Genomic DNA, 12,249 nt, shown 5'->3' with positions numbered 1-12,249 from the left:
CTGGTGGCAGGGCCTTCTCCTACCGCGCTCCTTTTTTATGGAACGGCCTCCCACAAGATATTAGAAATGCCACATCCATCGCAATTTTTAAATCCCGCCTTAAAACGTACCTTTTTACCCAATACTTTGATTAAAACTAACTTATTTTAGCATTTTCCTCTGGTGTTTTACTATTGTTTTATTGACTGTCATTATTGTAAAACAAACTTTTAACTGTTTTATCCTTTTCCTCTGGTGTTTCTTCGAATGTTTTTTTATTTATCTGTTGTTATTATTGTACTTGTTTTTATTGGAAAGTGTATTGAGACCATGTACCATGGTGATTTTGCACTTTAAATAATAAATTGATTGATTGATTTTACCTGGAAGGTTTCTCTCTCCAGTCGAACGATGACTCCGACCGTCTGCGGGTCCAGCTGAACCAGCTCCCCCCACTCGTGCTGCCCGCCTGCGTCCACGCCAGACGCCGTCTCCGAGCAGAGCTGCAGGTCTCTGGGTAATACCTTCAACTACACACACACACACACACACACACACACTGGGGTCAGAACCATTATGTTCCGTCTCATAACTCGAGGGATCTACTGTGGAAAGTCTAATCCTGTCAATCGATTCACATGAGTGGAATTAAATTACCATCTTGGTGCGTGAGGTCTGTGAACTCAACCCTTGAAATGATTTGCATGAATAAACAATTATGACTCAAAGAGCTCAGTCCATGTTTCTGTGCCATTAACATGAAATCTCTTTTCCAAGTAATTTTCCAAATTATCTGAATGGCTGAACATCTGTTTTCTTCCTCAATCACTTTTATTTCCATTTTTCACATGAGTGTTGTTACGTTTGATCTATGAAATTCAAAGAAATCTAATTACTTCATGATATGATATATTAACTTTTTCAGCAAATATGCTTTCATGTTGCATGCTGTTGAAATTAAGCAAAAGAGTTGAGCCAACAAGTTGCAGCAGCTGCACACAGCGCTGAATAGTTACCAACTGTTGAGCTGTGAAGCTCTGGACCCTGGTGTGTTATTCAGGGTTTATACAGGAATCTTGAAGTTAATTCTAAAACCTTTTTGAGACTTTATCAAGACCTTCTCAAAATTTTTCAACACCTCACCGCCACTTCAAGCTGTAACCATTTACATCAGTGACACTTTTAACGTAACAGTTAAGACTATAGACCACTATGATGCAACAGAATTCAAAATAGGAGGGGTAAGGCAAAGTTTATCAAAAATAAATAAATGAATACATTCACACACTTTTACAATGTTTTTTAGGACTCACTCTTGGACAGCTAATTCTGAAAAAATACCTTCAAAATTTAAGACTTTATAAAGTTGTGAAAATAATTTTTAATACTTTTTAAGGGTCTTAATTTTCCCCAAACTGATTTATCACCTTGTAATACTTTTCAAGACCCCGCGGATACCCTGTTATTAGCGTCTGAAAAAGCAAAGCAACTTAACGACTTGATCACAGATTAAATTCATGAGCGGACGGAGCAGGCACCTCGTGCATGGTGAGGTCCGAGAACAGGATGACAAAGTTCTCCTCCACTCTGACGATGAGGCCCGTGTCTCCTTCGTAGCGCCCGGCGATCACCTTCACGTGGTCGCCCATCCGGAAATATTTCCTTAACTCGTGTGCCGGGAACTCCAGGGGGTCCTGCGTCACAGACACAAGCAGAGGCGAGGCAAATGATGAGCGGGAGGAGATCTGATTTCACTGACTCTAGCTATGTTTCTATTCACCTGTCAACTCCATGTAGTTCTTCAACCTAAAAATAACGTTTCAAAACTCATTCAAATTGTAGAAAAATGTTAAATATGATCAAAACACCGAGCGACAGGAACGCTAGCAAAGTTAAGTGAGCTTTTTAGCAAACATGGAAGGTATCTACCAACAAACGGCTGGAAATACGTAGAGGAGGTGACATAAAACTAGGGATGGACAACGATTTTCAAATATTTGATTTACAAATATTCACACAGTCATTAAATTATAAAAAAAATGGAGTAGTGTCTGAAAAAATGGAAATATTCCCTTGTTTTTACTGGCGAAGGGCATTTGATACAGCTCTGTGAGATGGTTTTACGTTAGATGCTACTGTAGAAGGAGAAGGAGAAACATAGAAAAAGAAAGCAGAATCAGAAAGTTCTGTGTGGAAGTCTTTCAAATAAAAAAACAAATCAAACTGTGGCGCGGCCGAAACTCTGCAGGGTGCAGACTTTAATGAGAAGCAGTGCCGGCGAATATTAACGTACTTTTACGCCAAGAGGAGAGTTCGGACTTAATTGAAAAGTACCACTGTGATGACAAGCAGTACTGTTACAATATTCTCTGGTACCGATTCTCATTACAGTCCACAATTTAATTTTTTTTCAGTCTTTTGTGACAGAAAGTCTCTCATTTTAAAGGACAGACTGTGATGAGAGGTGGTACCACTTCTGCTTCTCATTTAAAATGACGGACTAGGTCTCTAGTCTGTCATTTTAGTCTGGCGGGGGGTGATGAATAGTCAAAGAATGGTCGAATGGTTCCCAGTGAATATCAAATAGTGCTTCTGAATGAAAAGCCCATCCCTACGAAAAACGTGATCACAATTCACGTTTATCCGGCAAAGAACTGTTTCCATCAGAATTCATCGCATTAGCTTTTTATCGATCAATCACAAATCTGATTAGCTCAACAGGTACTGTTGGTCGATGGTCATCATGATATTTAATCATCTGTTCCAATAAGGCCTTTTATAACTTAAAGAGGAACTGTGCAAGTCCGGTCTCTATTTTGCTGTGTTGCTAACCCTCCACCTGGCCATGTGCATTTGTTTACGACGAAGCCGGTGAAAAATCAACGCCAGGTGAAGACAGAGAGCCTCCGTTCTCATCATGTCATGTAGTTAACTATCACAATTACTCAGAGCTTTTTAATGAAGGTAAACATGTAGCATAGCCACGGGAGAAATCCTGCTTAGTTCCTCTTTAATGTGCATGAAGACGTGTGGTTTTGTGTGTTTTGCGTGTGAACTGTACCTTCAGGTCTTCGTGTTTGGGCATGATGGTGATCTTGTTGCCGTCCACGCTCAGGATTTTTCCCTGCAGGTTGATCAACTCTCCCTCACACACCTCCACATTGTCACCGGCCTGCAGGTTGTGTTCACGCTCCTTCCCTGCATGCGCATGGACACACACAGAGTTTTAACGGTCATCATAAATCAGTGATTAATTCTTGCTTTCCACTGAATTTAACTTCAATTATGAACTAACATATAACCTGGTGGTAAACTGTAGAATCAACTATTCAATCACATCCAGAATCTTAATCCTTTAACCTCAGATTGTTATTGACAAAAAGATTTTTCAAGATTTGTATTATTCAGATTATCACAAATAAAGAACCTCTGGCTCTGGCTCATATGGACATGCAGTCACACTGCACTTGTAATACCTATAAGCAGTAGAATTGTTAATCAAGAAACATAAATACATCTGATTATATTAATGTAGGCTGTGAAAGATTGAGGGTGAACAATTCAGATAACTCTTTCCTTTTTTTTGTTGACAGTTTAATGATGTAAATGAATTCAACAATTCCAAGTTTACATTTGACTTGATTTAATCACCCTCAGGTGGAAATGAAGCTTGGATTAAAGCTCACACAAACCTGACTCCGTGACCACCTCCAGGTCGATTCCTTCAGGCTGATCCTCAAACTTCTCCAGCTCCGACAGAGTGGGCTTCACTCCATCCGTGATCTGTCACAGAGAAAAACCAACAGCCCACAGAAAATCATTTCATGGTTCAGATCCTAAAAAGGTTCCAGGGATCTACGCAATCCACCGTTTAAAGGGACAACGAGGAGTTTCTATTTGGTTATAAAAAAGTCTCACGTTAATGTGGATGAATCTACGTTACCACTTGTTAATGGTCCATTTTAGATAAATCTATGGTTTTGTCTCTATGGTTATTTTGTTATTATTAGTGGTGGTGGAAATGCTGGGCGAGCCGACCAGCGTTTCCTTACTTTCGGTTTCGTGGCGAGTCATGAGAATAACGCCGCTGAATCTCCGTTTATGGTGGGAACTACGACGGTATGTGATCGTCTTCCAACCTCTGACTTTAATTCTTGATGAATGAAAACATGAGTCCGTCTTGCGCCGGTCGAAGAAATGTACGGTGTGCGCGGAGGCTCATAAATGTAGTGTGAAAACACTTCGCTTTTCCAAAACTCCTCGTTGTCCCTTTAAGATCCAGCCAAATTGGAAACCGAATACCAAATCCTACCCCCGTCATCATTATAAATGCAGTCAACATCACACACACTGTGTTTTACTGCAACTGTAACACATGTGGGGCATTTAAGCTTCATGTCAGTCAGGATACAGGCTTTAGTATTCGGCCGAATTTGAAACTGAAACCTGGATTGAGTACATCCCTAGAAGGTTCATTATGTTTCTAGACCAGCAACAGAGGAGAGAAGTGGGATTGAGATCAAAGTGAAACGTCCTCCTCACCACAGCCGACATGGCAAAGCTCTTGAACAGGAATCCTTTGCGGCTGTAGCGGTTCCCCTCAAAGATCATGAAGTCTCCATCGTGGCTCACCTCCCCGCCCAGGGACCTGTCAATCAAATCACAGAGTTACCACATCTGGAACCTGGTTTGGAAAGGATGGCGGACTGTGAAAAGGTGTGTAGCAGCCAATAACGTAATAACAGCCAGTAACATAATAACTGCCAATAACGTAATAATTTTGGCCATTTTAAATGTAATAAAGCCAATAATGTAATAATGTGTTTCACTGTTTGACTTGAGCTACTGAAATAAATGAACTTTTCAATGATATTCTCATTGATTGGGATGTGCCTGTATCTGTGTGGGTGTGATGATACCTGATCTTTTCAGCATCAAACAGCCTCTGAGCAGGTCTCTTGAACTTCTTCCTCTTAGCGAACCAGTCTTTCTGCAGGTCACACAAATGGACAGATGGACAGTTAGTCGACTGTGAAAGATGCCACACAGGAGGGTAAAACGCAGGTTGACATTTCACCCTACCAGACTCATCTTGGCCTTGATCCGGTCCAGGTCTATACGGGGGATCATCTTGAGGGAGATGGTGTTCTGACTGGGCTCCACGTAGTCCACCTGGAGAGCAAAGGAAGGGAAATCTTTACAAGGAGTTGGGACTCAGACTTATTTTTTTATCTTAGTCTATTACTGAGAGTGATGTTTTTACAATTGTTTTATTTTAAAATGTGTGTGTGTGTGTGTGTGTGTGTGTGTGTGTGTGTGTGTGTGTGTGTGTGTGTGTGTGTGTGTGTGTGAGAGAGAGAGAGTGAGGGTATGTGAGGTATGATATACTATAATTTTTTTGTTACTTTTGTTTTTCATTGGTACAGTCGAGAGCTTGGTTTTTTTGCATTTCACTGCACTGTTTTTTAACCTTGGTTTTAGCTTTGCATGTGACCAATAAACTTATCTATCTATCTATCCATCTATCCATCTATCTATCTATCTATCTATCTATCTATCTATCCATCCATCCATCCATCCATCCATCCATCCATCCATCTATCTATCTATCTATCTATCTATCTATCTATCTATCTATCTCTCTCTCTCGCCTCGTCTGGACTCTGACAAACTGACTCACTTCTACTGCCTCTGTTTGTGCTCTGTCTTTTTTTTTTCTTTTCTCCTTCAGAAGGCACTTGCTTTGTTTAAAGGTGTACAGAAAAGAAAATTGAATTTGAGCCCACTTTGGGTCATAAAATTAGTGTGATAACTCATCTATCAGACGATGGAGGCCAAACTTTGTGCAAAATTCTATTTTTGAGTAAATCCGGGATGAAAGTGTGTATTTTTTTTTCGCATTAGATAATGCAGGTGCACAGATTATACGTCAGCCTGCACATGATTCACCAGCCACTGATATTGGATCCGTCATCCGTCATTCAAACGTCTGAGACACACACACACACACCGAGCTCGGTCTCGCCCCAAGCTTTGAATATCCCGCCCGCTCCATAACGACCAATCAAATTCGTTTTCCTCACTCGGGTAAACTCGTGTTGCAGCTTGTGACAACTCGGCACGACAAACAGGACAAACGGCCATTTCTGTACACCTTTAAAAAGAATTTGTGTGATATCATTTTGTAAACAACATCATAGTGTAATATACAAATAGGTTTCTTTCTTTTTTTTTTAACTCTTGAGACGTCAGCGTGTTGACAGCTGATCATCACAGGCCTGAGTGTGTGTGTGTTCCCATCCATCAGCCATGCACTGCAAAAACTCAAAATCTTTCCAAGAATATTTGTCCTATGTCTTGTCAAAATGCCACCAATGAACATCCAGATGTGTTTTCAGTACCTGAGCGATGTCGTCCTTGTACAGGCCTCTCTTCAGTCTGACCCAGGACTTGGGCTTCAGGTTGGTGACCTCTTTCACCACTTTGAGGACGTCCGTCATCTCTTTGATGGGGACCATCTGCTGGTTCCAGAAGCCCATCCTCAGGTTGCCGATGCCCTCGATGGCCGATTTGACGTGCGTCTGCTTGTATGACTCCACGTAGATGTAGCCCTTAACGTGGTCGGGGGCGACCACAGACTTGATCTGCAGAGGCTGTGGGTTGGAGAGGGGGGGGGGGCAGAGTTACAGCAGTGTGAGAGACAGTATCACTGGCATCTGTAATATAACGGAACTGAATCATCTTTATGCTGAAGCAGAAAATGGGCGGAAGGTGGGTTATTCAAGTGAATATTCAACATGAAAACATCCCAACAACATGTAAATATATATTTTTTTTTCTTTTTCTTAAGAAGATACTGGTACGATAACACCACAAGTATCAGAATCGTTATTGGGAAATCTTCAGAACATCTCTATTCTGGTGCAGTTGGATGTTTTGACATTTCTCAGCTGTAGATTGTCCACAAACTGCTGCTACACTCAGTGTGAATTAGACACAGCCTGCTCATTCATGCTACATTTCAACACATCTATCTTTTCCATTTACCTATATATCATTTCTATCCATGTAACTGCTGGACCAGAAACTTGGAAACGTGACATTACTGTTATTTAGTTGGATCTGTGGAAACATTAGTCCAATGTGATTTCACTTGAGTGTTGCTGATCGGGTTAGGGTTAGTTAGTCAGTTCTGGTCCTTGGCAGCTTCTGTGTATTTTCCATCTCCCGCTGCTCTGCAGTGCTCACCCTGGTTGGCTAATAGAGAGTTTCTCATGGAAAATCTGAAGTGGTTCCTCAAGACGAAAACAAACCCAACCAAAAAACAATCTGACAGACATCAAGAGTCAACTAATCAAGTCCAGGTTAAAAAAACAACAACAGACTGTGTCTCCAAAGCTTTTCTGTCTTTCCTGACTTTGTCCAGATCAGCTGCTTATCTTAACTTAAACACAACTGTCTACACCTGCTGCCTCAATGCTAGTTGTAAACAATTTCAAATAAGCTCATGGACCTACAGTGGTAATCCGTGTACCTTTCGTTATTTCGTTTTTCCGTTTCAAAACCAAATCAAAAAAACTAAAAAACAATGTTGTTTTTCTGTTATTCTGTTTTAAAACCAGAACGGAAAAACAGAATAACACAAAATCACACATGTGAAGCTGTTAATCTGTTTTTATTGTTTTGTATTAGGATATTTGGAAACTCCACAGCGGGAGCGAGGTGGACCCCCCCCGGCCAGAGCTCCAGTCGTCTGCGCCTCCGCAAGTCTCCCAGAATCCCCCCGAAGTTTCCAAACATCATAATAACAAAACAATAAAAACTTCAAAAACTTTATTTTCACGTTATTCTGTTTTTGTTTTAAAACAGATTTACAGCTTCACATGTGTGATTTTGTGTTAGCAAAAAGTTTCCATGACATTACAAGACCTCTAAAACATCAATTTATGCTCAAGCCACCTCCTTTCTTTATTTCCTGTCTTACATTATTAGCCAAACTGATTAATCCAGGTGTGTCTGACCTCACAACAATGGTCAGACCCCTCCAACTCCCCCCGCCACCCACTCAGGGTTCCTTCGCCATGTGTGCATAAATTGTCGTCATTTGTTGCCTTGTATTTTAAACCTGATGAAGGAACCTTGTTCTAAAAATGTTGTTTCTTTGATTATTCAATAAATGATCAATTGTTTAAGTTTGTACCAGAAGGCTGACCAAGGGCGACCAAACCCCTGTGGGGGGGTCTAGGGGTCTCTGGGTCTGGGGGCATCGTATCTCGATACATGAGGTACGATACGATTCAGGAACGATACATTTTAAAATGGAACGATTCGATTCGGTCCGATCCGACAGGACTTCGATACGATTTTGATATGATTTCAATACGATTCAATTCAATGTGACACAGTTCAATTCAAGGGATGCAATGATAGTTCCTTGTTGAAAATAGACAATAATTTATAGCTTTAACTGCTGTATCATTGAGGACGAGTTGTTATGGTATGAAACTTTAATTTTACAGTGGACGTAACTTGAAACAGTCCGACACCTTTGATATTGTCTCTCTTTTCTGTCCTTTTTTCAGTCCATTGAACTCTGACAACGCTGTGTATCGGTAATAAAGATCCATGTGACACACAAGCCACGTATATTAAGAGTGTAATTAATTAAACAAAGCTTCAATTCAGGAAATTTGTCTTGTTATTTTTAGTGATCGAATTATTCAAATTAGTGTAGTAATCTTTTCAGCCCTAATGTCAGCTAGTGAAATTCTGGTATGGTGAATGTAAACGGCTCATGTGGTAAAAACACAAAGCTGGTTCTTACTGTGTCTGTGAACTGGTAGGCGATGAACTTCCTCATCAAGGCGATGGCCGTGGCTCTCTCCTCTCCAATCTGATGGGACAGGACAGTGTGTGTCAGAATGTGTGTGTGTGTGTGTGTGTTTTCTGGTGTGTGTTTGAGTGAAAACGCAGATAGTTGGCTACACACCTTGCACTTAACCGTCCACAGATTGGGATCCCTAATGACAACAAACACATTAACATTAAAGCCTCTCATCACATCGTGAGTGCGGGCGACTCGCTGGTGATTGGTGTTTTGACATACTTGACCCCGGGAAGCAGCTGCTGCTGGGTGATGTCATCAGAAAGCTCCTCGGACCCTCCTGAGTAACTGCACACCACAGAAGAAGAAAAGCAGGAAGGGTTTAGATATCTCACGTCATTTTTTTTTCTTTTTTTACTGACAAAGAAAGAAAAACATCCTGTTAGAGTTTGTGGATGACAAACTAAAAATCAAAGATCGCCATAGTTAAGAGATGCTCTCATTTCTTAACAACAAAGTTGAAAAAATTAGTCTTGCAAACACTGGTACTGTCACAACTGGATTACTGTGCGATGGTGTGGTCGGGAACATCGAAAACTAATTTAGGGAAGCTACAACGGGCTCAAAACAGAGCAGCTCGCGTTGCCCTTGACTGTACCTTAAGATCCAACATTAATGACAGGGTTAACTTGACTGGCTGAAAGTAGATGCAAGGTTAAAATCATCTCTAATCTCCTTTGTGAGAGACATTTATTATTTTAAAATCCCTGATTGTCTATATGAACAACTTACACACTCATATCCCACCAGACATGCAATTAGTGGCAAATACTGTGTTCCAAAAGCAAAAACCAACTTCAAACAACAAACGGTGCTCTACAGAGCCATTGTTGAATGGAATTCTCTTCCGGGTCACATTTCTAAAACCCAGAGCAAGGTCATTTTCAAAAAACAGGTGAAGAAACACCTAATGACAGCTCACTAAAGGTTGTAATGTACCCATAAATGATCTATTTCCTGTGTGTGTCGCTGTATCTGAGTGTGTGTTTTGACACTGTATATGTGTGATGATTCCTCACAAAATCACATGTGTCCCTATATCTTATATCTGATATCTGATTAGATGTTTAGATTATTGACTATATGCTGTTGATTTTATATACTGTATGTTGTCTATGTAAATCTTTTGTTATTATTTGGATTGTGTATTTCTGAATTGTATTTTTATTTTTATCTTATTATTTTTATTGTTACACTGATCGGACCCCAGGAAGAATAGTTGATGTAAACTACATCAGCTAATGGGGATCCAAATAAAATCAATCAAATCAACCTGATCATCACTTCTAAATAAAAAGTGAAGCTGGGAGTTACTTTTACAATTTGAAGCCTTAAAGTGAGGGAACTTCTCTGCGTCCAGTCTGTGGTGCTGCTTTATGTTACATTTGATCTTTCACATTATTTTATCTGCATTTCTCTGCAGTTCAGTTGTGTGTGTTTGGAGAGTGGAAATTCAACAGTGGTTTACTTCTTTAGGTCTGTCAGTTATTATTGGGCCGTACAGAGGAGCTGAATCAGGTTTTACGGCCCATTAAAGCCTCTGTTTCCAAGGAAAGAATACTCACTGCTCTCCTGCTGAGGACTTGGCATACTTCCTCATGTAGTATTCACCCAGCGCTTCCTCCCTCGAGTCTCTGTTAACAAAAATAAACAAAACACAGAGTCAACAAATCACAAAAACACGTTTTATGACGTTTTTAGTAGTAGTAGCAGTAGCAGTAGCAGTAGTGGGATTTAAAAAACAAATCAGCTACTGGTTACTCGTCTGTTCCACTTTGCCAACAAAATCAACAAAATTGACTTTTTTAAATGTTTGTTTTCATTCATTGTAAATCCTGCCCGACTGGTTGCAAAATGATTTGTCACAACATGTGTACATAATGTATTCAGTCTAAAAGAACGTTTCTGACAGTGTTTACTTCAGCTTGTCACATTAAACAATCAGACAGACACCGAGCTTCAGGCTCGAGCTCGTTACGGGCCGAGAGAATGAAAGGATTCCTCAGCCAACACCACACAACACGTTTTATTACCAATCTGTTCACTTCCTCCATCCATCCTTCTTTTCTCCCTTCCTTCTTTCCACAATCCTATTTCCCTTCCTTCCTTCCCTTCGTCCTTACTTCTTCTTCCTTCCTCTTTTGATCCAGTTGACCTGATCTGTTTCCTCCCTCCATCTTTCTTTCCTTCCCTTTTCCCTTCATTCTTTCCACAATCCTTTTTGCCTCCCTCCCTTTCTTCCCTTCGTCCTTACTTCTTCCTTCCTTTTTGACCCAAACTGTTCCCTTCCTCCATCTATCTTTCCTTCCTTTTTTTTTGTGTGTGTGTATACCAATGTCCTGAGCACCTTTTTTCCTCACATTGTTCCCTTTGTCCTTCCTTCTTACTATCCCTTTATTTTTCCTTCCTTCTTTCCCTTTGTCCTTCCTTCCTTGACCCAGGAGGACAACAGGAGGGTTAATTATGACATAATTGTCTATTTCTCATTAAATTCTGAGATAATTATCTCTTTCATTAAGAAAAACTTTTTCTGTTGAACGAGCATTATTCTTTATATAAGACAATTCCTGTCTCATCTCAAACACGAGCAAATTTTCTTATTCTTTTTTTTCCCGTGGCGACCAGTGCTACCCTTCGGTATTATATTCTGTCTGTGGGAATGAGCCAAACATAGGTTTCTGCAACCTGACGGTTTGTGTAGGGCTGGACAATTATGGAAAAAATAATAATCACTATTATTTTGATTGATATTGAAATCACGATTATTAATTGATTTTGAAAAAAAAGTATTTACTGAGCCACCAAAACTCAACTTTAAATACAGTATAACTTCAGCTGAGGTTTCACTACAGGCTTCTTCTGGCTTCAGTGATGAACGAATAATACCAATACCAATGTAAAAACAATAAATAATCCCTATCCAGTGCCATTTCATTACTCGGATACCATTTCACTGTGCTTTTACAGCACAGTAACTTGCATACATGCTGCGCGGCGGCAGCACATCGCAATCGTTTTTCTTCGATTACAGTGTTTTCATGATCATGAGAAGCCAAAATCATAATCACGATCAAAATTCGATTAATCGTCCAGCCCTAGGTTTGTGTTTGACTAGTTCAAGTTCAGCCCAGAGGTTCCTGTATCATGAGGACTCGTGAAGTCTCATCACTGGCACAGGAAACCGTCAGTGGGTAGGAACTTATAGACTTTCAGTTTGTCTGTGGTTACAAAGCCAGATAGAGGGTTGGTGGGTGAAGCTGAAGCTGATGTCGGACATGTTCGTCACCTCCAGAGGTTCTGTAGCCGTCTAGATCCAGAGTGATCATCGTCCAGAACCATGTGGTCCAGGTTGGACACTGAGTGGGAGAGAAGAGGGTGGAGATCAA

The 12,249-nt window shown here is 40.5% G+C and overlaps 1 protein-coding gene across 2 annotated transcripts in view; it reads right to left on the bottom strand.

Moving 5' to 3' along the window:
• Positions 1 to 12,249, bottom strand: part of supt5h (SPT5 homolog, DSIF elongation factor subunit) — a 44,278-nt gene that overhangs the window by 21,052 nt on the left and 10,977 nt on the right. For both annotated transcript variants that reach the window (XM_085796587.1, XM_085796588.1), the window contains 13 exons: positions 12,150 to 12,219; positions 10,429 to 10,497; positions 9,086 to 9,151; positions 8,969 to 8,999; positions 8,804 to 8,872; positions 6,381 to 6,632; positions 5,062 to 5,151; positions 4,899 to 4,969; positions 4,522 to 4,627; positions 3,672 to 3,762; positions 3,041 to 3,177; positions 1,518 to 1,673; positions 363 to 509 (listed from right to left, as the gene is read on the bottom strand). In XM_085796587.1, coding sequence (XP_085652713.1) covers positions 363 to 509; positions 1,518 to 1,673; positions 3,041 to 3,177; positions 3,672 to 3,762; positions 4,522 to 4,627; positions 4,899 to 4,969; positions 5,062 to 5,151; positions 6,381 to 6,632; positions 8,804 to 8,872; positions 8,969 to 8,999; positions 9,086 to 9,151; positions 10,429 to 10,497; positions 12,150 to 12,219 — 1,355 coding nt within the window. The remainder of the gene's footprint in view (positions 1 to 362; positions 510 to 1,517; positions 1,674 to 3,040; positions 3,178 to 3,671; positions 3,763 to 4,521; positions 4,628 to 4,898; positions 4,970 to 5,061; positions 5,152 to 6,380; positions 6,633 to 8,803; positions 8,873 to 8,968; positions 9,000 to 9,085; positions 9,152 to 10,428; positions 10,498 to 12,149; positions 12,220 to 12,249) is intronic.

This window comes from Trachurus japonicus, chromosome 13 (assembly GCF_045865225.1).
Source record: "Trachurus japonicus isolate A0001 chromosome 13, Traja_1.0".
In the NCBI taxonomy this organism is placed as follows: Eukaryota; Metazoa; Chordata; class Actinopteri; order Carangiformes; family Carangidae; genus Trachurus; species Trachurus japonicus.
Note: the sequence above shows the minus strand (reverse complement) of the source record. Positions and strands in the feature narration are given on the sequence as shown.